This window comes from Entelurus aequoreus, linkage group LG11 (assembly GCF_033978785.1).
Source record: "Entelurus aequoreus isolate RoL-2023_Sb linkage group LG11, RoL_Eaeq_v1.1, whole genome shotgun sequence".
NCBI classification, from domain to species: Eukaryota; Metazoa; Chordata; class Actinopteri; order Syngnathiformes; family Syngnathidae; genus Entelurus; species Entelurus aequoreus.
The window spans coordinates 10,301,912-10,326,274 of record NC_084741.1 but is presented as its reverse complement, the minus strand read 5'-3'; the positions used below and the strand labels follow the sequence as shown (position 1 = coordinate 10,326,274).

General features: G+C 36.5%; 1 protein-coding gene across 1 annotated transcript in view; it reads right to left on the bottom strand.

The window, feature by feature from the left end:
• LOC133660511 (collagen alpha-1(XIV) chain-like) overlaps nt 1–24,363 on the bottom strand; it is a 243,948-nt gene that overhangs the window by 155,320 nt on the left and 64,265 nt on the right. Inside the window, exons 17-19 of the mRNA XM_062064049.1 lie at nt 19,968–20,100; nt 17,276–17,398; nt 13,564–13,713 (exon numbers count right to left, since the gene is read on the bottom strand). Coding sequence (XP_061920033.1) covers nt 13,564–13,713; nt 17,276–17,398; nt 19,968–20,100 — 406 coding nt within the window. The remainder of the gene's footprint in view (nt 1–13,563; nt 13,714–17,275; nt 17,399–19,967; nt 20,101–24,363) is intronic.

Below are 24,363 nucleotides of genomic sequence, written 5' to 3'. Positions count from 1 at the left end.
TAGAATAGATCTGCTATCCCCGTTTAAATAAAAAAAATTCATTTCAGTAGGCCTTTAATAGAAATATTATTTGTTACAACATTACGCCCCCCCCCCCGCACGGTGTGCCCCCTCCCTTCCCGTATCATGACTCTTTTTGGACGTCACCACATCAAAAAATCAACACGAGATGTCAAAATGGCCAAAACTGTCAGGTGCCCAGGGAAGAAAAAAGAGAAAAGAAGAGGAGAAAGGAGAAAAAGACAGAGGTAGCAGGTAGGTAACGTTAGCCTACATGAAATTGTTTGTCTGTTACAGAATGTGATAGTAACCTGGCTTTTTAGCATTAAGCTAATGTTACATGATTCGGCAATTGCTAATCAATAAATAGCTAGTTCTGTTTTAACGTCGGGTTAATATTGTGGAGGGGGCTAAATTGTTATGGAAAATAATAATGTAACGTTAGGTATTTACAGTACTCCCACCTTACATTCCTCAGGGACATTTGTATTAGATCTTTTAAGCAGGTGTTTTTTGTTTACATTGTTATTGCCTTCTGGTTAGCTAATGTTTGCCCTGCAGGTAATAGTCACTTTTCCACCCCTTTATATATTAGGTATAGTTGTAAGCCTAGTTGTTAAAGTGCACATCATTAATTAATTAAGCAAAATCACATGCGAGGGAATGCTGTTTTTTTAATTTGAGCACTGCTGTGATTTGGTTAAAGATAATCATAACATAACATTCTCATACCGTAATTTCCGGACTATAAGCCGCACCTGACTATAAGCCGCACCAGCTAATTTTAGGGGAAAATACAGATTGCTCCATATATAAGCCGCACCCGACTATAAGCCGCAGGGTTTTGATGTGTAATTAGCGTAGTATATAGGGGTTCCTGCTACCACGGAGGGGATTGTCGGGACAGAGATGACTGTTTGGGAACGCAAAGCGTCCCATTTATTAACTATAAATCTTTCAATCATTCAATCAAACTTTCACATCTTTGACATGGCGAACAGCATTCGTGCAGAGTACAAATAATACAACGGTGCAAAGTAATACAAAGTGCTCGCCTGTACGTTATCAAAATAACCAGCCTAATAATAATAATCATTGTGTCATCGTCTTCCTCCTGCGTACTAAAACCACCGAAATCCTCTTCGTCGGTGTCGGAGAAGAACAGGCCGTAAATAAGCCGCACCCTTGTATAAGCCGCAGGGACCAGAACGAGGGGGAAAAGTAGCGGCTTATAGTCCGGAAATTACGGTATATGTTAATTTGCTTTCTTTAAGTAAAACAAAAGGTCAAAGACAAAGCTATTCGGTTTCTTGTGAGTATATACACTTCAATGCCGATGTGGGGGGCGCCACCTAAAATCTTGCCTAGGGCGCCAGATTGGTTAGGGCCAGGCCTGGCCACAAAAGATGCAAAGTGACAAAACAGAAGTGACAGCGGAGCAAGCTATGTGATGCACTAACTTCCGGAAATACAGTACATGCTTCCACACACCTGGGACGCTGTCCTTCATCGGTGATGCCAGGACGAAGAACAGATACTGTGTGGCCGAGTCGGGGAACTTTATTTAGCAGGTACATCTATTGTTAAAATGTTGGTTACTGTAATTTTATTGAAAATTTCTTGAATGTTTAAAATGTGAGCAGAAAATGTTCCCTCCTGTTAATTCAACCTAAAGTGTTGGTTGCATTTTATTCAACCAAGATGTGAATGCATTGGCCATTAAATGTTGTTTACTTGCTTGTTTGTATCCATAATTCATTCTGCAGTTTCCAATATTCAGTATTTAATTCACAGTCACACTGCTTGATTTTTTGCTAAAAAGTTACTGAATCTATTTCAAGTCACTGAATCATTTTGGATCGTATCGTGATTTTTTTTTTAGTACAACCCTGAATCGTACTGGCAACAACATATATCGAATCAAATCGTTGTTAAAAAAAATTGTTACACCCCTACACATTTGTCTCGTTTTGCTAATTCAATATGAGTCCAAAGAAAGCAATGGACAAACAATGTGTGGTTTGAAACATTCAGGAAGTATCCACAGCGTTGTCGACACGGCCTTCCCCACACCCCCTCCTTTTAGTGGCATGCAAAGAAGATTAACTGACAAGGGAAAGTGGATTTTTATTTTTATTTGTAATTTTATTGCAGTGATCAGGCTAGTGAAGTTAAGGAGTTTTGGGATTTCCAACTGGGAATGCACCACAGGGCTTGTGACAGTGTGTGCAGGCAGGGCACAGGTTGTTTTGCCTTTGGTATGCAATAGATAGGTGATCCATCGCCCCCTTGTTATGTTTGTTTTAATATACAGTACTGTATAGCGCTTTTTATTGTGTTCAAAGTATGGAATATAATAGAATAGAATGCCTTTTATTGTCACTATACACAGGTACAATGAGATTAAAATACAAACTTTTACTAAAATATTGACTTTTGCAGAGGCTGGAACACATTATTCATCTTTACATAGTTTCTTATGTTAACATTGTCTCTTATGGAGAAATGTGCTTCAATATATATATATATATATAATTATATATATATATATTTATGAGGCCAGTTCCAGAAATGTTGTTTGTACATCAAGGTTCCACCGTATTATCTACATAGCGGGCAACACAAGTCACTGCACAACACATTTAATATTTAATATGTGCAACATTGATATCTAACGCTGCCTTATTTCCAAAGCAAGAGGATTATGCATTGCTTCACAATGTCACAGTACATGTTGGAATTCACATTTTTCTCAATGAACTGCATTTTCCCAGTGCTGGCAGCACTCATGCAGCCTCAAACCTTGGCCCTAACACCATCATGCTTGTAGGCAAGGCACAATCGTGTTGCTGTTCACTTCTGTGGCCAGCTATGTAGACAATATTGTGTCTACAAGTTTGTGGTGTGTTTTGAGAGGTTTTCAGTAAATAGTTCATCTATACTGCTGTACAAGCTGCACACTGACTACTCAAAATTATTTTGTATATTATTGTTCCTTGAGAAGATATAAAAAAATGGTTGCTGAAATGTAAGCGGCATACTCACATTTACTGGATATTTCATACTAGCCATGCCGAGAGTCACCCTAAGCCAAGTGATGACATTTAAAACATTATCACACATGGTAGTTTGGTTTGGATAGTAATCTTGTGGTTTGATGTTTAAAAGACCAAAATAGGTGCATATGCGGTATTGAGGATGGTGAGATTAATACTATTAATATGTACTGTACTGTGTTGTCCTCACAATGAAGCAGCGTGCAGCAGGAAGCATAAACAACTTAAAGTAGCACTGGTAGAAAGCGCATCTCCAGGGAGCTCTTTCCATTCTCCCTTTATACAATATTTCTTCTCTCCATTTCCTTCCTTGTTTGGAAAATGTGCTGATGGTATGAAACAAGCTTGGCTGAAGTGCCACCTAAATGATCATTTGTGCTGGCTACTCTATATTTAGTTATTTCCAAATAACCCATTATTCATTGCAATAATATGTAAGACCAAACACACACAATTATAAGGTAACTTTGGCCCTGTTTACACCGCACATCAAATCTGATTTTTTTTTGCCTTAAATTGACACAGATCTGATTTTTTTTGCCTGTGTAAACTCTCCAAAGTGCTTCAAATCTAAACTTTTAACATCAGATTCAGGCCACATCAAGAGGTAGTCCAAAATCCGAAATCTGATCTTTTGAAATGTTACTTTGTCGTCAACTTTGGGCGATTTATGTGGGCAAAGATGCAGCCCGCCAGCGGAAGCCAAGTATAGGGATGGGCGATACCACACTTTTAGGATTCGAGATGATACTGATACTTTTTCTTGCATTTTCATCGATACCGATACCGATACCAATAATTTCTTATTGGCAATTTTTTGTCAGTCAAAAATATTATTACTATTGTTATTATTTAAGACAAATCACAAGACAAATACAGACCATTTATACCACATTTATTATGGTCAATATATAATAAAAGTAAAATTAAAATAAATAACATAAATATGAAAAATAAATTAAATATTATATATAATAATAACTATATATTATATATAATAATAATTAAATATTTGGGCTTTCCAATTAACAGTCAAATCCGAATTGCAAGAAGCTGCAGTTATTTTTTAAAGTTTGTGATATAATTAGCAATTAATGAAATATGAAATAGGCTAATGTTTTCGAAATGTAAGAAATCATGTTACAGATTAAAACCAAAATCACATTCAATCATATATTCAAGATTTTCTTGGAAAAAAATAAAACTGTAATGCAAAGATGAAGAATCTCCAAATTGTATCTCTTTCTTATCTTGTTTTAAATACTCAAGCAATTTTCAACTAACAGTAAATTCCCCTGTGTGGAAATTATTTGAATTTAGGATAATCATTTAAACAAAAATATTCAGTAAACATTACTAAAAAACAAAAAAAACAATGCCTGTTTTAAGCCAACAATTGGACAACACTGGATATGCCTGGCTGCATCGCTGTCCGCTGGCTGTGTGTGTTGCACGTTGACGACGCTCATTCGCTGTCTCCGGTCACGTGACTGGGCCAGCTCTATACTCTGCCAGGTACAGGGGTGTCCCAGCACATAGTAAGTTAAGTAAGTCATCAAAAACATCTGAAAGTGATACTAGCACCCCCCACACGCCGTTTTTTGGTTTATATCGATACTTTTTTCAGAAAAGTGATGCCAAATGAGTAGCGTGTGAGTATCGATATATCGATACCGCAGGATCGATACGCACATCCCTAGCCAAGTATATCAAGCTGCAGACGCGCAGAACTACTCTAAGTCGCACCCACTCTAGGTTGCGCCCACTTTAGGTCTATGTCGCGCACACTCGAAGTCACGTCCACTTAAAGACGTGCCCTCAGGGGTGACCATAACGGAAGTGAAGCTGGAGAGACAATACCTAACACAGACATCAGAAATACATTTATAAAAATGCTAAAAATAAGTTACAATTAAGGTTAGGGTTCGGGTTAGGTTTGGGTTTTGGTTAGGGTTAGAGTTGGGGTTGGGGTTAGGGTTAGGCTTGTATATAATCAGCCAAAAAAGCAATACATTCAACAACCAAAATAATAACAACCAATGGTGCATTACATTAGTAATCTTGGATCTGTTACAAATCCAGTGTCCACTCTCACTTTGTCAGCGCCACTATGGGAGTGACTTTAAAACATGGTTCACCTTCGTTGTAATCACCCCTGTTGGCACAACTTAGAGTGGGCCCGACTTAGAGTAGTGTTTGTGGTCGCCGCTAGACCCTTCTTGCGGAAGTGGATACTTCATCACAACATCCGGTTTCAGTGAGCAAAGTATATTTTCAATGGCCACATTTTTAGTGCATCACTAGTCAATAGTGCGCAAATAATAGGCTAAATGTAATATATGAATATATATTTTGATTCCGAAGAAGGACCGTATTTGTGGCGTATTTGCTTACATGTGAGTTGTTGAAAAATAAAGCTCCCGTAGATCCACACTGATGTCTGTGCCTCCTTTACTTAACAGCCATAAAAAGATTCCTCCCAAATATATTACACTATACAGTCATGGTCAAAAGTTTACATGCACTTGTAAAGAACATAATGTCATGGCTGTCTTCAGTTTCCAATAATTTCTACAACTCTTATTTTTTTGTGATAGAGTGATTGGAGCACATACTTGTTGGTCACAAAAAAAATTCATGAAGTTTGGTTATTTTATAAATTTATTATGGGTCTACTGAAAATGTGAACAAATCTGCTGGGTCAAAAGCATACATACAGCAATGTTAATATTTGGTTACATGTCCCTTGGCAAGTTTCACTGCAATAAGGCACTTTTGGTAGCCATCCACAAGCTTCTGGCAAGCTTCTGGTTGAATTTTTGAGCACTCCTCTTGACAAAATGGGTGCAGTTCAGCTAAATTTGTTTGTTTTCTGACATGGACTTGTTTCTTCAGCATTATCCACACGTTCAAGTCAGGATTTTGGGAAGGCCATTCTAAAACCTTCATTCTAGCCTGATTTAGCCATTCCTTTACCACTTTTTACGTGTGTTTGGGGTCATTGTCCTGTTGGAACACCCAACTCCGCCCAAGACCCAACCTCCGTGCTGATGATTTTAGGTTGCCCTGAAGAATTTGGAGGTAATCCTCCTTTTTTATTGTCCCATTTACTCTCTGTAAAGCACCAGTTCCATTGGCAGCAAAACAGGCCCAGAGCATAATACTACCACCACCATGCTTGACGGTATGAATGGTGTTCCTGGGATTAAAGGCCTCACCTTTTCTCCTCCAAACATAGGAGAAAAGGTGAGGCCTAAACCTAAACTCGTCAGCCCGGAGGTTGGGTCTTGGGCACAGTTGGGTGTTCCAACAGGACAATGACCCCAAACACACGTCAAAAGTGGTAAAGGAATGGCTAAATCAGGCTAGAATTAAGGTTTTAGAATGGCCTTCCCAAAATCCTGACTTGAACGTGTGGACAATGCTGAAGAAACAAGTCCATGTCAGAAAACCAACAAATTTAGCTGAACTGCACCAATTTTGTCAAGAGTAGTGGCCAAAAATTCAACCAGAAGCTTGTGGATGGCTACCAAAAGTGCCTTATTGCAGTGAAACCTGCCAAGGGACATGTAAGCAAATATTAACATTGCTGTATGCATACTTTTTGTTGTACAAATTATTGGAAACTCAAGACAGCCATGACATTATGTTTATTACAAGTGTATGTAAACTTTTGACCACGACTGTATATATCCATTCATACATTACTTTTATACATTTACACGTAAAATAAACACTCATTGTGGTGACTTTTTTCTTTCTTTTTTCTAGTTCTGGTAGTAACAATTTCCTTGTTCATTTATGGAATCTGGTCAACTTCCTTTGTTTTTACTTTATTGAACTGCACATGCAAGTGACGTCGAGGCCACATTTGGGCGACATTGAGGCCTGTGCACGTTTACACTGGAGTCTGATAAAGATGACATTTTACTTGCAGTGTAAACAGTCAGCTGGAAGAAATAGTCGATTTCGAAAAATATCAGATTTGAGCCACTTTGGCCTGCAGTGTAAACGTAGTCTCTGAGTACATATAACGTTCATGTTTATTGGTCTCAATATTAAGTCACAAAAGTTAGTCTTTTCATAAAGTTACAATTAAAGTTAATTTAGTTTCACCTTAGAGATCAATTAACACAGATACTTTGAAAAATGAAGACCCTGTACAGCAGTGGTCCCCAACCTTTTTGTAACTGCGGACCGGTCAACGCTTGTAAATTTGTCCCGCGGACCTGGGGGTATTTTTATTTTTATTTATTTGTTATTTTTTTGTCATAAAAAAATACAATCATGTGTGCTTACGGACTGTATCCCTGCAGACTGTATTGATCTATATTGATATGTAATGTAGGAACCAGAAATATTACTAACAGAAAGAAACCACTCTTTTGTGCAATTGAGTGTGAATGAGTGTAAATGGGGGAGGGAGGTTTTTTGGGTTGGTGCACTATTTGTAAGTGTATCTTGTGTTTTTTTTGGTTGATTTAATAAAAATAAAAATAAAAAATAAATATTTTTATATATTATTTTTTTTAATTTCTTGTGCAATCGATCCACGGTCCGGTGGTTGGGGACGACTGCTGTACAGCATTAGAGCTTAATACGGTATACCACTGTAGCTGTAGACAGGCAGGAAATTAAATGTAGGACATACGGTAGAATTATGAAAAGGTGGGTAAAAAAAGAAAATAAAGCAGAGTACAAAAGTGTCGAGGACAAGCTTTACAACAAGATGAAGATCAAACTACTAAGGAGCACATGAAAATATTGCAACTACCCTGTGTGTAAATCCAATTTTTACAGTAAAGCTGAGGCGCCTCAATACAAATAACATAAAACTTAATTATGAGGAAACATTTTCATCCCCTCCACTGGATCCCAAGGCACAAATAATGATGTTGAGTTATTGGTGCAAGAAGGCCTGTTTGCTACCATGAGAAGGATGCGACCATGAATCACTATAAGCACTACCCTTAATAAATCAGAGCAAGTCTAATGTGGATCTGATTCATCTATGCATATTCCATTTCTGCCAGCTGATGAGTGATTATTTTAAACATTATTTGTTACAGTCTGCCCTATGATGGACTTCTATCTGTCCAATAAATACAATGCAGCGCTGAACATCTGTCAATGAGAGAATAGTAGTGCATACTTGAACTCAGTACAATAACGGCATCGGTGTTGATGTAAACCGTATTAATTAGATCAAAATAATAAGTAGATACACTACCGTTCAAAAGTTTGGGTACACATTGAAATGTCCTTATTTTTGAAGGAAAAGCACTGTACTTTTCAATGAAGATAACTTTAAACTAGTCTTAACTTTAAAGAAATACACTCTATACATTGCTAATGTGGTAAATGACTATTCTAGCTGCAAATGTCTGGTTTTTGGTGCAATATCTACATAGGTGTATAGAGGCCCATTTCCAGCAACTATCACTCCAGTGTTCTAATGGTACAATGTGTTTGCTCATTGGCTCAGAAGACTAATTGATGATTAGAAAACTCTTGTGCAATCATGTTCACACATCTGAAAACAGTTTAGCTCGTTACAGAAGCTACAAAACTGACCTTCGTTTGAGCAGATTGAGTTTCTGGAGCATCACATTTGTGGGGTCAATTAAACGCTCAAAATGGCCAGAAAAAGAGAACTTTCATCTGAAACTCGACAGTCTATTCTTGTTCTTAGAAATGAAGGCTATTCCACAAAATTGTTTGGGTGACCCCAAACTTTTGAACGGTAGTGTACCTGTGCCTCATTTTGGTGCTCAATTAATATTTACTGGCACTTAAATAAATGCAAATGAGTTACTGCTGTGTCAAATGCAAGGACTATGTTATGCTTGACAAGAGAGTGAACATCTAGCTACCGTATTTTTCGAATAATAGGGCGGACCGGATTATAAGGCGCACTGTCGTTGACCGAATCTATTCAGGTATATTTTAATACAAAAGGCGCATTAAAGAGGTCATATTAGGATTTTTTTTTCTGCATTTAAAACACCTGTGGTCTACATAACATGTAATGGTGTTCTTTGGTCAAAATGTTGCATAGATTATGTTTTACAGGCCATCTTCAAGCTGCTTCCTGACCATCTCTTCAGGATGCGCCGTTTTGTGGGTGATCTTATTTAGTTGGCTCCACTTCGACAGTATCTTCTCACGTCATCTTTGTTGAAGTTTTTAGCGCTTTCATAACGAGTCTACTGACAGATATAAGTTCGAACTAAACGATACTTTGTATTAGATATGGCAACAGCAGAGGATTAATACCGCACAACAAGAGGGTAGAGAAAAAGAAGGAGCTTATTGACTACATTGCGGTCTTTAATGGCGGAAGCGTGCAAATTATGCGGACACAAAATACACATCAGTATAGGTACTAATAGGTAAGAAAAGTTGGTTTTGCAAAATAGGTCGAAACAAAACGCAAGGAAATATTTCTACTAATAGGTGACATTTTGGGGTCCTTCTACACATACCATAATAATACCGGCATGTTGAAGCACAGTACGTCTAAATACAGTAGCCGTAATGCTCCGACAATCCATCAGGCGGTGTGGCTTCTTAGTTTACCAAAGTTGTACGAAAGATTATGCCAGATTGTTTGAACGTTGTGTATAATGTTCTATATTCTCAATGAAACATCAAAGTTTTGGGCTTGCTTACAACTTGGTAGTGTCATTTATTGAACAGGGGGCGTCAACCTGCATCCACACGTATCTCTTATGTGTGACTGCCATTTACTGGTCACACTTATCATTACACCATGTACAAAATAAAATTGCTTCGAGGTCGGTAAGCACAATCAGAATTCATACGTACATTAGGTGCACCGGGTTATAAGGCGCACTGTGAATGTTTGAGAACATTTCAGAATTTTAAGTGTGCATTATTGACCCAAAAATACGGTAATATGCTTAGGCCAAAAATCTTGAAATTTTAGTCAGATGCAGACTAAGCCACCTGCAACAAGTGCTTTAAGGTTATATTGAGCAAGTAACATCTTGTAAGTAACTTATTTTTGCTAATTTAATACACAACTCATGCATGTGTTACTAACTATGCGGTACTGCGCTTTCTCGTATTTGTTGCGTTTTTCTTTGTTTCTTGCATTGAAGAAAGAAAGCAGTCTACCAAGTCAAATTCCTTGTGTGTAAAACATACTTGACCAATACATTTGATTCTGTTTCTGATAATAATGATATATTTTATAGTCCTTTTTTAAAGTAGCTGTACAGGCACTGTTTAATTGCAGTCAGCCTTTCAAAAACACAGATTTGGCACTGTTAATTGATGTGTAAACGATATCTTACCCTATGAGAGAGGGACCACAAACAATTGGATGTAAATCTCTATGGAGGGCAAAATAGGACAAAATAAAATAACATTTAAAAAACTTACGCAAAACCAACTTTTCTTACATGTGGTACCTGTTTTTGTGTAATTAGGATCTGCATAAGTCCCAAAAATTTGAAGTCAAACCACAAAGGCATGGCAAAGATATTTATAAAATAATCTTGCTTTACTTCATACTTCGTCCAAACGAGCTGTTTGGAATTTGCACAACTTGTGCCATTTTTCCAACATGTGACGACGGCTGATATCTCCATATATGGTAGAAATGTACCCAAAGAGCTTTGCGTGGGTCCACCATTGTAGTCCGGCGAAGTCAATAAGCCACTTAATTATATATTTCCCTTTCTTGTCGGGCAGACTGGCTCGTACATGCACATGCATCCTTCGCTGTTGCCATTTCTAATACAAATTAGCGTATAGTTCTAACATATCTGTCAGTAGCTCCATATGGAAGCGCTAAAACTACAACATGGTAGATAGGGAGAAGATGCAGTCGAAGTGGAGGGACGTAAATAAAGACTGCCCACAAAACGGCGAATTCTGAAGAGATGGTCAGAAAGCAGCTTGAAAACGGTTTGTATCGACGCAAAATTTTGAAAAATTAACCACCATTACATGTTATGTAGACCACAAAGATGTGTTTTAAATGTAGTAAAAAAAATCACAATATGACTCCTTTAAATGTGTCATTATTAATCATTGAATACATTTATAAATCATGAAATAATTAAATCTATAACTAATTTACTTTTGAATTTAAATAATTAAATAACGAATTAAAGAAATCAATAATAAATGTAATCTTACGATAAATCAATTAATGACATTTAATACACATGTATGTATTAATTAGATTTTTCATCTATTAATGACACATTCAAGTACTTGTTGAAAGATTTATTTATCTATTTAATTTTGTCGCATTCAGCTCTCCATAGTTTGTCTGTGCTTCCATATTTATTTTATCAGTCAAAATACCTGTCAAGGTCAGTGGGCGGGGCCAACACAAATCTAGCCCAATAATTGCAAGTGGAAGTGCCGGATACTCAATCAAGTGTTAGCATCCGCCTGCTGACTTTGACAAATAAAATAACTACCGTACATGAAGCGCTGACAAGGACCAAATGGCACACAACTAAATGAATAAATAAATACATTTTTAAATAATCACACAAAAGTGTGATTAATTATATCATTAAATCATGTTCTGTACCAAAAACCACTCCATATTCTCTACTGCTCGCTAGTGTTATCATATCTGAGTTATTGTGTAAAAATATGGGGAAATAACTACAAATGTGCGCTTCATTCACTAACGGTGTTACAAAAAAGATCAATTCGAATAATACATAATGTTAGATATAGAGAACATAAAAACACTTTATTTATTAAATCAAAACTATTGAAATTCAAGAACTTGGAGCATTTGCCAACAGCTAAAATTATTTACAAAGCAACCTCTAACCTGCTACCCAAGAATGTACAACAATTATTCCCAACAAAAGAGGAGAAATATAACTTTAGAAAACATTTGATTTAATACATTTTTATGCACGTACAACACTTAAGACCTTTAGCATATAAGTATGTGGAATTCAATTATGAAATGGATTGCGCAAAGAACTCAAACAAAGTACTAACTTAGTGCAGTTTAAGAGGGTGTTTAAACCCAATATATAAGGAAGAAGAACAATGATATTTATTGAAAATAAGATATGATTAATCTCTTTATGTTAATCCTAACTGACTTAAGTATTTATGAAGAGAACTGTTGTATGTAGATAACTTTGATATAACTGTGCTACAAATTGAAAACAGGAAGTGAACATATATGTGTAAGAAACTGCTATGATATGGAAAAGGGGTAGGGTTAAATAAGCTCTTCACTATGTAAAGCGCTTTGAGTCACTAAAGAAAAACGCTGAATAAATATAATTCACATGTTGTAAAGAGAAATGGAAAACATGTGATGCATCATGTTGAAACTGCTATCATGTTGGAAATAAACTTTAACCAACCAACCAACTTTTAATAACACATGTATGTATTTGATTTAAATTATTCTTTATTAATGACACATTTAAGAAAGTATTTTAAGTTTTTTAGATGTATTTAATTTTGTCACATTTGCCCCTTTATACATTTGTGTATTTCTGTCTGTACTAAATTATGGAAGCTTCACATAAACCGAGTTGCATGCAGGATTTATGGGTGGAGAAGAACAGATGGAGGAAGCGAAATAATTGCAGCATAAAGGAATGCCAAACAAACCCAGAACATTGAACGCACATATACGGCGGTTAATTTTACTTTTCAATATTTTCATGTAGATTGAAAGAAAATGTATTTTCAGAAAAAAACATTTGCACAAGCAAAGAAGTGGAAATAATAGGCACGTTGTCATTTTCATTCCACTGTGTTGCTTCATTTCAATCACATGTTGCACTAATAAGGGACCAGATTATATGTAAAAGATGGTGCTGTGGTGAAAAAAGATGAAAGGTCTGTTTACAGTTACCTGATTGCTAAAAAAAAAAGTATGCTGTTTTTATTGTAATATGATGAATAAAAGTACGTCCCCTCGAGGTATGACAGAAAACCAATTGTTCAGCCCAAAATACAACTCTACTCCCTTTAAATCTTGTATCACATGGATGATGTGTAAAACCCAATTTGGTCGCGAACACTCACTGAAACCAAATCCATATGTAAAAGGATTGTTCTCTGTCTGCCTGGGAAATATCAATACTGTTATGTCTGTCTTTTGCTATGGTCTCGATGGAAATCAGAGCAGTTCATTTGCATGTCGTACTATACTCCCTTTACTCAAACCAGCTTCCTTGTTATTGCTTCCTCTCAGTCCTCACCATCTCAATCACACTGTCCTACCCACAAAACTGGAAAGAAGACTTAACCTGACAGCAATGTCCCATTAAAGCTTAGAAATTCAATTTGAGATCTCATTTTAACCGCACTGTCATCATTAACCTCCTGCCCCATCAAACCAACCGCACGATGGATTCTTCCATTTCCATTTCATTTCATTTTCTATATTGTGAGGCTAAGAAAAATATTTTAACGTGATCTGATTAGCTCGATGCCCCGCGCATGGTTAAATAGAATTGAGAGCGTGCTCGGTGCTTACATGTCTTGGCGTTCACAAGCAGTGGTTCACTTTGTCCTGCAGGATAGGACGCAGCCACATGAATGCTGTACTCTGTTCCACTCAGAAGGTTCGGGAGGAGAACCGAGTTTATATGCTCGCCCACAGTAGTGTCCAAGACCGGTCCTGTTACTGAGAGAGAAAAACATGCATGTAAAGGCGCACACAGAGTCATAGCAGTGGGCATCAATGCATGACATTGACGTGTGACTTGAATACTTATTTGTAGATGTGGCTCCAGGGCCTGCCCATGGCTTAAACATGACATGATTTTGGCGAGCGGACACTTAAGAGGCTGATCATCAAAGTTGTCATGCTCTGTAGGTGTTTGCTTGTTCTACTTTGATGCATTGAACTGCCTCATGGATACCATTTTACTTTCTCTCTGCTAAACTTTTATTCAGCAGTGAGTCAGCATGTAAATTTGTAATAGTTTCAGTTCGGTTTAGCAGCATTGCGGCCGCATCAGTTCAAATGCCCATAGAGATCATTTCTACTGTAATTCAGCATCACTTCGAACGCCGCCATCTTGACATATTTAGGGCTGTATTTTAAAACGACCATACTATTTAAGATTATATTCTAGCCGAACCTTTGCCCAAATACTATTTAAAAACATTATTTTTTCATGGCTTTTGCCCATATATTGTGTTTTGTTTACTTTTTTAATTAATGCTAAAGCAGCATTGCAGTTTTGAATTGGTTTCATGACAGTAAGACATATCAAACACTTATTTCTCCTTGAACCAATCAACCTTTTTTTAAAATCTTTTCAAATAAACTACTGAAACAATTCTGGTCGCCAAGAGTAAAACAGTAAACCCTTGTCTGTAGCTGTTAATTGGTTCCGGGCCTAAATGAACTTCCGCAAAGTAGAAATGATTCATTATAAATTGGATATTGTTTTATAGCTGGAATAGAGCATAACAAAAATGTTTACAACTTTCTAGATATGTTTTTAGCATTAAGAAAGCCCTCCAGACATGTAATACCATCCACATAGTCACTTTACAAGACGAAAAATTCCAAGCGCGATTGTTATTACAATATTTAGTAGGCTGCAGTTAGCCATAGTATGGCGTCACATTAGTACCAAAAATCCAAGCGCGTAAAAACTGTTATCGCGCGCTGATTCTCCACTTCGTGCGCGCGCGCGACACCCTTTTGCGGGCGCGTGGTGCCTTTGTGCGCGCGCGCGGCGCCTTCTTGCGTGCGCGCGCACGAAGTGGAGAATCAGCGCGCGATAACAGTTTTTACGCGCTTGGATTTTTGGTACTAATGTGACGCCATACCATAGCCCCTATTGCGTGTTATACAAGTAATATTAAAGACCAAAATGGGGACACAAAGAAAATCTTGTTTAGGGCAAAAATAACTCATCTTAAAACTCATTTGTATACACTAGCCCAGGGGTGTCCAAAGTGCGGCCCGGGGGCCATTGGCGGCCCGCAGCTAATTGTTTACCGGCCCGCCACACATTCTGGAAATGCTATTGCAAAAATAAAAAAAACATTAAAAAAAATGGAATGAGGTGAAATCTAACTAGAAAAAGTTGCAATGTTGACACAAAGCTGCCATGCAGGCTGTTTTTTTTCTTTTGTCTATCTTTATTTTTCATTTTTTGCCATTGCTCAAAAAAAATAATTAATAATCAATGTTATAATGAATTATTGACCTATTCAAGGCTCCAATTATTTCAAATATTTCACTTTAAAATGTTTTATGTGGAAAATATTGCACAAAATATTGTGTGGTTGCCATACAAAAACATCAACATGTTCTTTGACAAAAGAGCATAAAACAAACAAAATAATAGTTCAAACGTAAAATCGACAGATATATCTGAAGTTGATCTCGTAACTTAAGTGTTGTAAGTAAAAAAAAATAACATAAAAATGTATCACTTTATGAATGGGGCACCTTTTGGATCCCAACTATATTTAATGACATTTTATTAATCTTTTCACTGTGATTACTCAAAAATAATAATGAATTAAAATCAATGGTGTCCTGCATTATTGATCTTTTTAAGGCTCTAATTACTTCACATCAAACATTGCTTTCTGAATGTTTTGGGCAGTGGGGGAAATACTGCATATTTCAGTTTTATTATAAAAAACTAAGTTGTCTTTGACAGAAAAGGCATAAAACCTTTTTGTTTTTTTTTAACTTTATACCAACCTGAAGTTGATATACCGGTACTGTAGAGATTTACTGTAAGCGTTAAATTAAAATAAATAAATAATAATTTGACTTGTTTTTAACATTTTAATGATTTAGACCCTTTATGGTCCCCGGGAGCCCTAAAGGTAAAAAAAAAAAAAATCCATATATTTTGTTATGGTTTGAAAATGAAAAATATCAAAATGGCCCCCGCATGATTTAATTTTTCCGTGTTTGGCCCTCATTGGAAAAAGTTTGGACACCCCTGCACTAGCCTTTAAATAGACCCCCCTTTTAGACCAGCTGATCTGCCGTATCTTTTCTGCTCTGCCACCCTCTTCTGCGTGGAGAGGTTATTAGGTGATCACAGATGAAGCGCTAGCTGTTCAAAGTCGGCACCCAGGGTGGACCACTCATCTGTGCACCAGTTGGGGACGTCGCTGCGCTGCGGACTTGTCTCCACTCAAGATGAGCTCTTGCTGGCCCCGCTATGGACTGGACTCTCACACTATTAACTAGATCCACTCGACGTCCATTGCACCCAGGGGGGTCTCCACCTCTGCGGTCCCCTCTAAGGTTTTTCATTGTATCCCATTGGGTTGAGTTTTTTCTTGCCCTTATGTGGGATCTGAGCTGAGGATGTCGTTGTGGCTTGTGCAGCCCTTTGAGACACTGGTGATTTAGGGCTATATAAATAAACTTTGATTGATTGATTGATTGATAAAAGCCTATAATAAAAGGCCAAAAACTACGAAAAAAACAAATGTTCTTTAGAAAACTAAATCTTTGGGGAAAAGGTATGGCTCCAATGTAGAAAGTAGTCTTATAAGTCAAGTCGTGTTTTTAAAGCCCCAAAATAATAAAACAAATTCCCCCGCTTTAAGATTTCTAGACATCCTTACCTACAAGGCAGTTTCACTCTAATTTGACCCAAAGATGGGGCCATTAAATGTTTGGTACACTGTGTCCTTTGGAAATGGCAGCAAAATAAATGACTGGAATACTTCTAATGACATCCAGCATCAGGTAATGACACAGAGGCAAGGACAAACACTTCCAAACCTCTTTAAATGATCTATGAAAAAGGACAAGAGCATTGACCTAACAATAAAAAATGTGTGTACGCGATACCTATATAGACAGCTAGCAGATCACAGTATGATAACGCACGCACGCAGTTTTTAAGTCCTGAGCCGAAAGAAAGTTACTTGTGTTCCCCTCAGGTCCAGAATTGACATTAGTGTGGACTGTTGTCCTCACAAAAACTGTAATTGTATTAAAATGACAGCAAGCGCACATTGAAACTAAACAGACACGAGTGAATTAAGTTTGCAGTGAATTCAGCTTTTGAAAAAACTTCACTGCAATAAGTCTAATTTCAGACTCATTCTCAGGAGGAATAGAATAAAACACACTGTTACATTCCTTAGTTACAACATGTATGTGCAGTGTGCATGTGCGTTATATGACATACACTTGCACACATACAATTCCTCCCTGTGTGTGTCATTGTGTGTGTGTGTGTTCCTACCATAGACTGGCTGGTAGAGGATCTTGTAACCCACGGCAGGAGCTAGTGGTGGATCCCAGGTGACCCTTAAGCGGTTGTACCACTCCTCTGATGCACGGAGGTTTTCAGGAGACAAGAGAGGCACTGGACAAAAAAGAAAAAAAAAACACAAAAAAAAGCAAGCTAGAAAAAATTCTCAAAATGCAATACCACTTTTAGTAAAAGTAGTAACACTAGTGATTTCAACAGGAACAAAATAAAGGGCCATTTGTTTTTTAGACAGTGCATAGTAGGGGTGTGGGAAAAACTATTTTCGAATTCGAATCGCGATTCTCACGTTGTGCGATTCAGAATCGATTGTAATTTTTTAAAAATCGCTTTATTTGTTTTGTATTTATTTTGCATTAATCTTTATTTTATTTTTTAAATTAATCAATCCAACAAAACAATACACAGCAATACCATAACAATGCAATCCAATTCCAAAACAAAACCCGACCCAGCAACACTCAGAACTGCAATAAACAGAGCAATTGAGAGGAGACACAAACACGACACAGAACAAACCAAAAGTAGTGAAACAAAAATGAAAATGATCAACAACAGTATTAATATTAGTAACAATTTCAACATAGCAGTGATTAAACATCCCTCATTGACATTATCATTAGACATTTATAAAAAAAAATAGAAAATGAACAATAGTGTCACAGTGGCTTACACTTGCATCGCATCTCATAAGCTTGACAACACACTGTGTCCAATATTTTCACAAAGATAAAATAAGTCATATTTTTGGTTCATTTAATAGTTAAAACAAATTTACATTATTGCAATCAGTTGATAAAACATTGTCCTTTACAATTATAAAAGCTTTTTACAAAAATCTACTATTCTGCTTGCATGTCAGCAGACTGGGGTAGATCCTGCTGAAATCATATGTATTGAATGAATAGAGGATTCCTTTTGAATCGGGGAAAAATCATTTTTGAATCGAGAATCTTGTTGAATTGAAAAAAAAAAAGATTTTGAATCGAATCGTGACCCCAAGAATCGATATTGAATCGAATCGTGGGACACCCAAAGATTCACAGCCCTAATATATATATATATATATATATATATATATATATATATATATATATATATATATATATATATATATATATATATATATATATATATATATATATACTGTATATACATACGTATATATATATACTGTATATATATACGTATATATATATATACTGTATATACATACGTATATATATATATATATATATATATATATATATATGTATATTAAATGAAATCCTATGTATTGAATGAATAGAGGATTCCTTTTGAATCGGGGAAAAATCATTTTTGAATCGAGAATCTTGTTGAATTGAAAAAAAAAAAGATTTTGAATCGAATCGTGACCCCAAGAATCGATATTGAATCGAATCGTGGGACACCCAAAGATTCACAGCCCTAATATATATATATATATATATACATATATATATATATATATATATATATATATATATATATATATATATATATATATATATATATATATATATATATATATATATATATATATACTGTATATACATATATATATATATATATATATATATATATATATATATATATATATATATATATATATATATATATATATATATATATATATATACTGTATATACATACGTATATATATATACTGTATATATATACGTATATATATATATACTGTATATACATACGTATATATATATATATATATATATATATATGTATGTATATATATATATATATATATATATATATATATATATATATATATATATATATATATATATATATATATATATATATATATATATATATATATTGTATATTCATCCTCCTGAAAGCCTTTGCAGTTGACATTAATTTAGCATAAAGAATATTGCATGCATCCTGTTGTATTTTTAATGTTTAAAAGGCAACGAAGTTCACAACGCAGGCTTACCATGATTAGTAATTTATTTTTTTCATTTTGAGACCGCACTATAAAAACAAGGCTTAGCTGTTTTGTATTTATGGAAATGTATATCTTTATTTATTTACTTATTTATTATGAAAAAGTTTTTTATGAGATGCTAGGATTGGTGAAAAGTTTTTCTTTCCGAATAATTTATGTGAGAAGACAATTTAATCGCTGCACAAAATAGATCATCTGGCTGCGTCGTACATGCACATGTGTCTAAGGTCTGATTTATGACTACGCTGCTTGCAGGTTTTTATTTGCAATGAGGCTTGTAATGGCGCCCCTCATTTCAGAAGACAACATATTTTCCCGCCATTCGTATTCCGTGTTTGAAGAGGAGGCAATCACAGTTCTCATGGGAAAATCAAGAAGCAGCTAAGCCGCCTTAATGAAAGGAACTGCAGTAATTATGAAGAGCCTTTTTTAAGACAATTCGGAAGGCAGCAGATATTTGCATTGTCACTATTGTCACTGAATGTAAAATTAATTGTCCAATTCATTCAATGCTTTTGTCTCTTGGTGGATTTGTTATCCTTCACTGGAAACTTCTTGGGAAATAAAAAACTGACAGTTGGTCTGTAATTACGAGTGTGTGTGCGTGTGTGTGTGTGTGTGTGTGTGTGTGTGTGTGTGTGTGTGTGTGTGTGTGTGTGTGTGTGTGTGTGTGTGTGTGTGTGTGTGAAGGCTTACATGTGGTCCCCTGTGTTGACACGCTGATGCCATTTTCTCCATTGGTGTACACTGGCGTGACTTTGACTTTGTACTGAGTGTCAGGAAGTAAAGATTCCAGCAACAATCTTTTCTGACCACCAGGAACCAGCACCTAAATGCACAGACATAAACGGGGTAGAGAGTTGTCAAGATCCATTTTCAACTCTAACTTTTAGACAGGTGTGCAGTAAAAAGAGTTGTACCCAACCGTAGAGAAGGGAGATGCATCAAATAATAAAAGAAAAGAGCGGGCTTAGTTTGGTGACAGCCTGCAGAACGCTGTGTGTAACTTAAAGGATTTGAAATACAACTGTTCAGCAATTCCGCTCACTTCAGCTCAGTCAATAAAGTCAGATGGGGCCAAGACTGAGGCAGAGCTATTAAAAGTCAAGTTCTCAATAATTGCTGTTAAAGTTTGCTCTGTCTGGACATTTGAATAGGCGTGAAAACAAATGGTTATTTTTATAATAGCAGGACGTAAACAACTCCTAATTTGAAAATGTCCTCTCAAGGTTGACTTTAAGGATGCTTGCTCTACTGATTTTAATTATTTTACATGGTCTGCATCAGCACAATAAATTTGATCAGCCATGTCATGGAGCTACAGGTCAATTATGCTCAGTCATTTTTAAAGAACCGTGTCCTGCACATCAAATGTAAATGTCTTTCATCTGCAATGCAAATGAAGTCGGATCTTCTGAAGTACTTTAAATAAGCATCTGTCCCTTTTACAAAGTAGGACAGTTACGGCAGAAAATAAATTCTCACTTTGCTATCATGCTCAGCTAATACATTTTGAAATGAAGACTTTTTAGGTAGGACCAGCCCACCGTCCATCCATCCATCGTTTGTACAGCCTATTTATCCTGTTCAAAGGCTGAGCCTATTACAACTAAACATTTCAGCAGTCAAAAGCAGGACACTTGGAAATATGTTTTTTTACCGATCATGTTCAACCATTCTTAGGTTTTTTTATTTATATTTATATTCTGTTATCTTACATTGTATTTATTTCTAACAGTGCTTTTATTATTCTCTAAATGTTATGTTTTTATTAATTTATTAATGTATTATTGTATTTTTCGGACTATAAGGCACACTTAATATCCTTTAATTTTCTCGGAAATCAACAGTGCCCCTAATGTGTGTATTAATTCTGGTTGTGCTAACCGACTTCAAAGCAATTTTATTTAGTACATGGTGTAATAAGTGTGACCAGTAGATGGCAGTCACACATAAGAGATATATTCTGGACTGCAGGTTGACTGACGCCTATTCAGTAAATGACGCTAGCAAGTACCGGTAAGCAAGCAAAACCAAAACTGTGATGTTTCATTGAGAATATAGAACATTACACATGACGCTCAAAAATCTGTCAAAATGTTTTATTGTGACTTTGGTAAGCTACGAAGCTGCACCGCAATTATGGCTATTGTAGTCCGACGTACTGTGTTTCAACATACGGGGATTATTATGGTTTGTGTATAAGGACCCCAAAATGGCACCAATTTGGAGACATTATCTGGCATTTTGTTTTGAAATATTTTTTCAAAACCAAATTTTCTTACCTATTGGTACCTAGTGTTGTGTATTTCGGATCTGCATAAATCCTGAAAATTGTAGTCTGCGCCGTACTCAATAAGATCCTTCTTGTTGTGGGGCATTCATCCTCCGCTGTTGGCATTTATAATATACAAAACCCAAAACCAGGGAAGTTGGCACGTTGTGTAAATCGGAAATAAAAACAGAATACAATGATTTGCAAATCCTTTTCAACTTATATTCAATTGAATAGACTGCAAAGACAAGATACTTAACGTTCGAACTGGTAAACGTTCTTTTTTGCAAATATTAGCTCATTTGGAATTTGATGCCTGCAACATGTTTCAAAAAAGACTGAGAAAATTGAGGAATGCTCATCAAACACTTATTTGGAACATCCCACAGCTTCCATGAAATACTCAGTGATTCACAAACAAGGATGGGGCGAGGGTCACCACTTTGTCAACAAATGCGTGAGCAAATTTTCCAACAGTTTAAGAACAATCTTTCTCAACGAGCTATTGCAAGAAATTTAGGGATTTCACAATCTACGGTCCGTAATATCATCAAAAGATTCAGAAAATCTGGTGAAATCACTGCACGTAAGCGGCAAAGCCGAAAACCAACATTGAATGCCTGTGACCTTCAATCCCTCAGGTGGTACTGCATCAAAAACCGACATCAGTGTGTAAAGGATATCACCACATGGGCTCAAGAACACTTCAGAAAACCAATGTCAGTAACTACAGTTTGTCGCTACATCTGTAAGTGCAAGTTAAAACTCTACCATGCAAAGCGAAAGCCATTTACTGTATCAACAACACCCAGAAACGTTGCCGGCTTCACTTGGCACAAGCTTATCTAAGATGGACTGATGCAAAGTGGAAAAGTGTTCTGTGGTCTGAAGAGTCCACATTTCAAATTGTTTCTGAAAACTGTGGACGTCGTGTCCTCCGGACTAAAGAGGAATAGAACCGTTCGAATGTTCTAAGCGCAAAGTTGAAAAGCCAGCCTTTGTGATGGTCTGGGGGTGTATTAGTGCCCAAGGCATGGGTAACTTACACATCTGTGAAGGCACCATTAATGCTGAAAAGTACATACAGGTTTTGGAGCAACATATGTTGCCATCCAAGCAACGTCTTTTTCATGGACGCCCCTGCTTATTTCAGCAAGACAATGCCAAGCCACATTCTGCACGTGTTACAACAGCGTGGCTTCGTAGCAAAAGAGTGCGGGTAATAGACTGGCCTGCCTGTAGTCCAGACTTGTCTCCCATTGAAAATGTGTGGCGCATTATGAAACGTAAAATACGGCAACGGAGACCCCAGACAGTTGAACAACTTAAGCTGTACATTAATTAAGAATGGAAAATATTTCCACCTGAAAAGCTTCAAAAATTGGTCTCCTCAGTTCCCAAACGTTTACTGAGTGTTGTTAAAAGGAAAGGCCATGTAACACAGTGGTAAAAATGCACCTTTGCCAACTTCTTTGCAATGTGTTGCTGCCATTAAATTCTAAGCTAATGATTATTTGCAAAAACAATTTAAGTTTCTCAGTTCTAACATTAAACATCTTGTCTTCGCAGTCCATTCTATTGAATACAAGTTGAAAAGGATTTGCAAATCATTACACAACGTGTCAACTTCACTGGTTTTGGGGTTTGTAAAGTAGTATGCAGTTGCAACTTATATCTTTCAGTGGACTTGCTATGAATGCGCTAAAAACAACCAGTACACCAAAGATGACGGGAGAAGACGCTTTCGAAGTGGAGCAATGTCAATAAACCCACCCACAAAACGGCTCATCCTGAAGAGACAGTCAGAAAGCGTCTTGAAGATGGTCTGTAAAACACAATCTATGCAACATTTTGACTAAATTACCACCATTACATGTTATGTAGACCACAAGGAAGTGTTTTAAATGTAGAAAGATAAATCCATAATATGACCCCTTTAATGCGTTTTATAATCCCATGCGGCTTTTGTATGAAAATAGACCTGAATAGACTTGTTCATCAGCATTGTGTCTCATAATCCGGTGCGCCCTATGGTCCAAAAAATACGGTATGTATATTTCATTTTCACATAAATTTTGAAATAACTTTATACAATTTTGTAGATTGAGTTAATTTTAGTTATTCTCCAGTCTGGATGCCTCAAAGGTGGGGTTTCCTCAATCCTCGGTGCCATGCGGTGTTTTGTTACTGTCAGTAGTGCTGTGTGTGAGTGTGAGTGTGTGTGCGTTTCTTTCTCTTAATTTTAAATTTTTTGGTGTAAAGCACTTTGTGTTTCCACTTTCCTGTGTATGAAAATGTCATAAAAAAGTGTTATTGATTGATTTAAAGGGGCACTAAGTAATAGTCAGCTATGTGAACCACTAAACTATGACAGGTTTGTCACGCTTGCCCTCTGTCCCTAAGGTTGTGGTCACACATCATGTTTGGTTTGGTTCTAGAGCAGTGGTTCTTAACCTGGGTTCGATCAAACCCTAGGGGTTCGGTGAGTCCGGCTCAGGGGTTCGGCGGAGGTCAAGACACACCCGACTCATCGTGTAAATAACGCTTCATTTTATGCACCAGTAAAAAAACATGGTAACACTTTAGTATGGGGAACATATTCACCATTAATTAGTTGCTTATTAACATGCAAATTAGTAACATATTGGCTCTTAACTAGTCATTATTAAGTACTTATTAATGCCTTATTCGGCATGGCCTTATTATAACCCTAACCCTCTAACCCTGGCCCTAACCCTCTAACCCTAACCTTAACCAAATAACTCTAAATTAAGTCGTTGTTACTTAGAATATGTTCCCCATACTAAAGTGTTACCA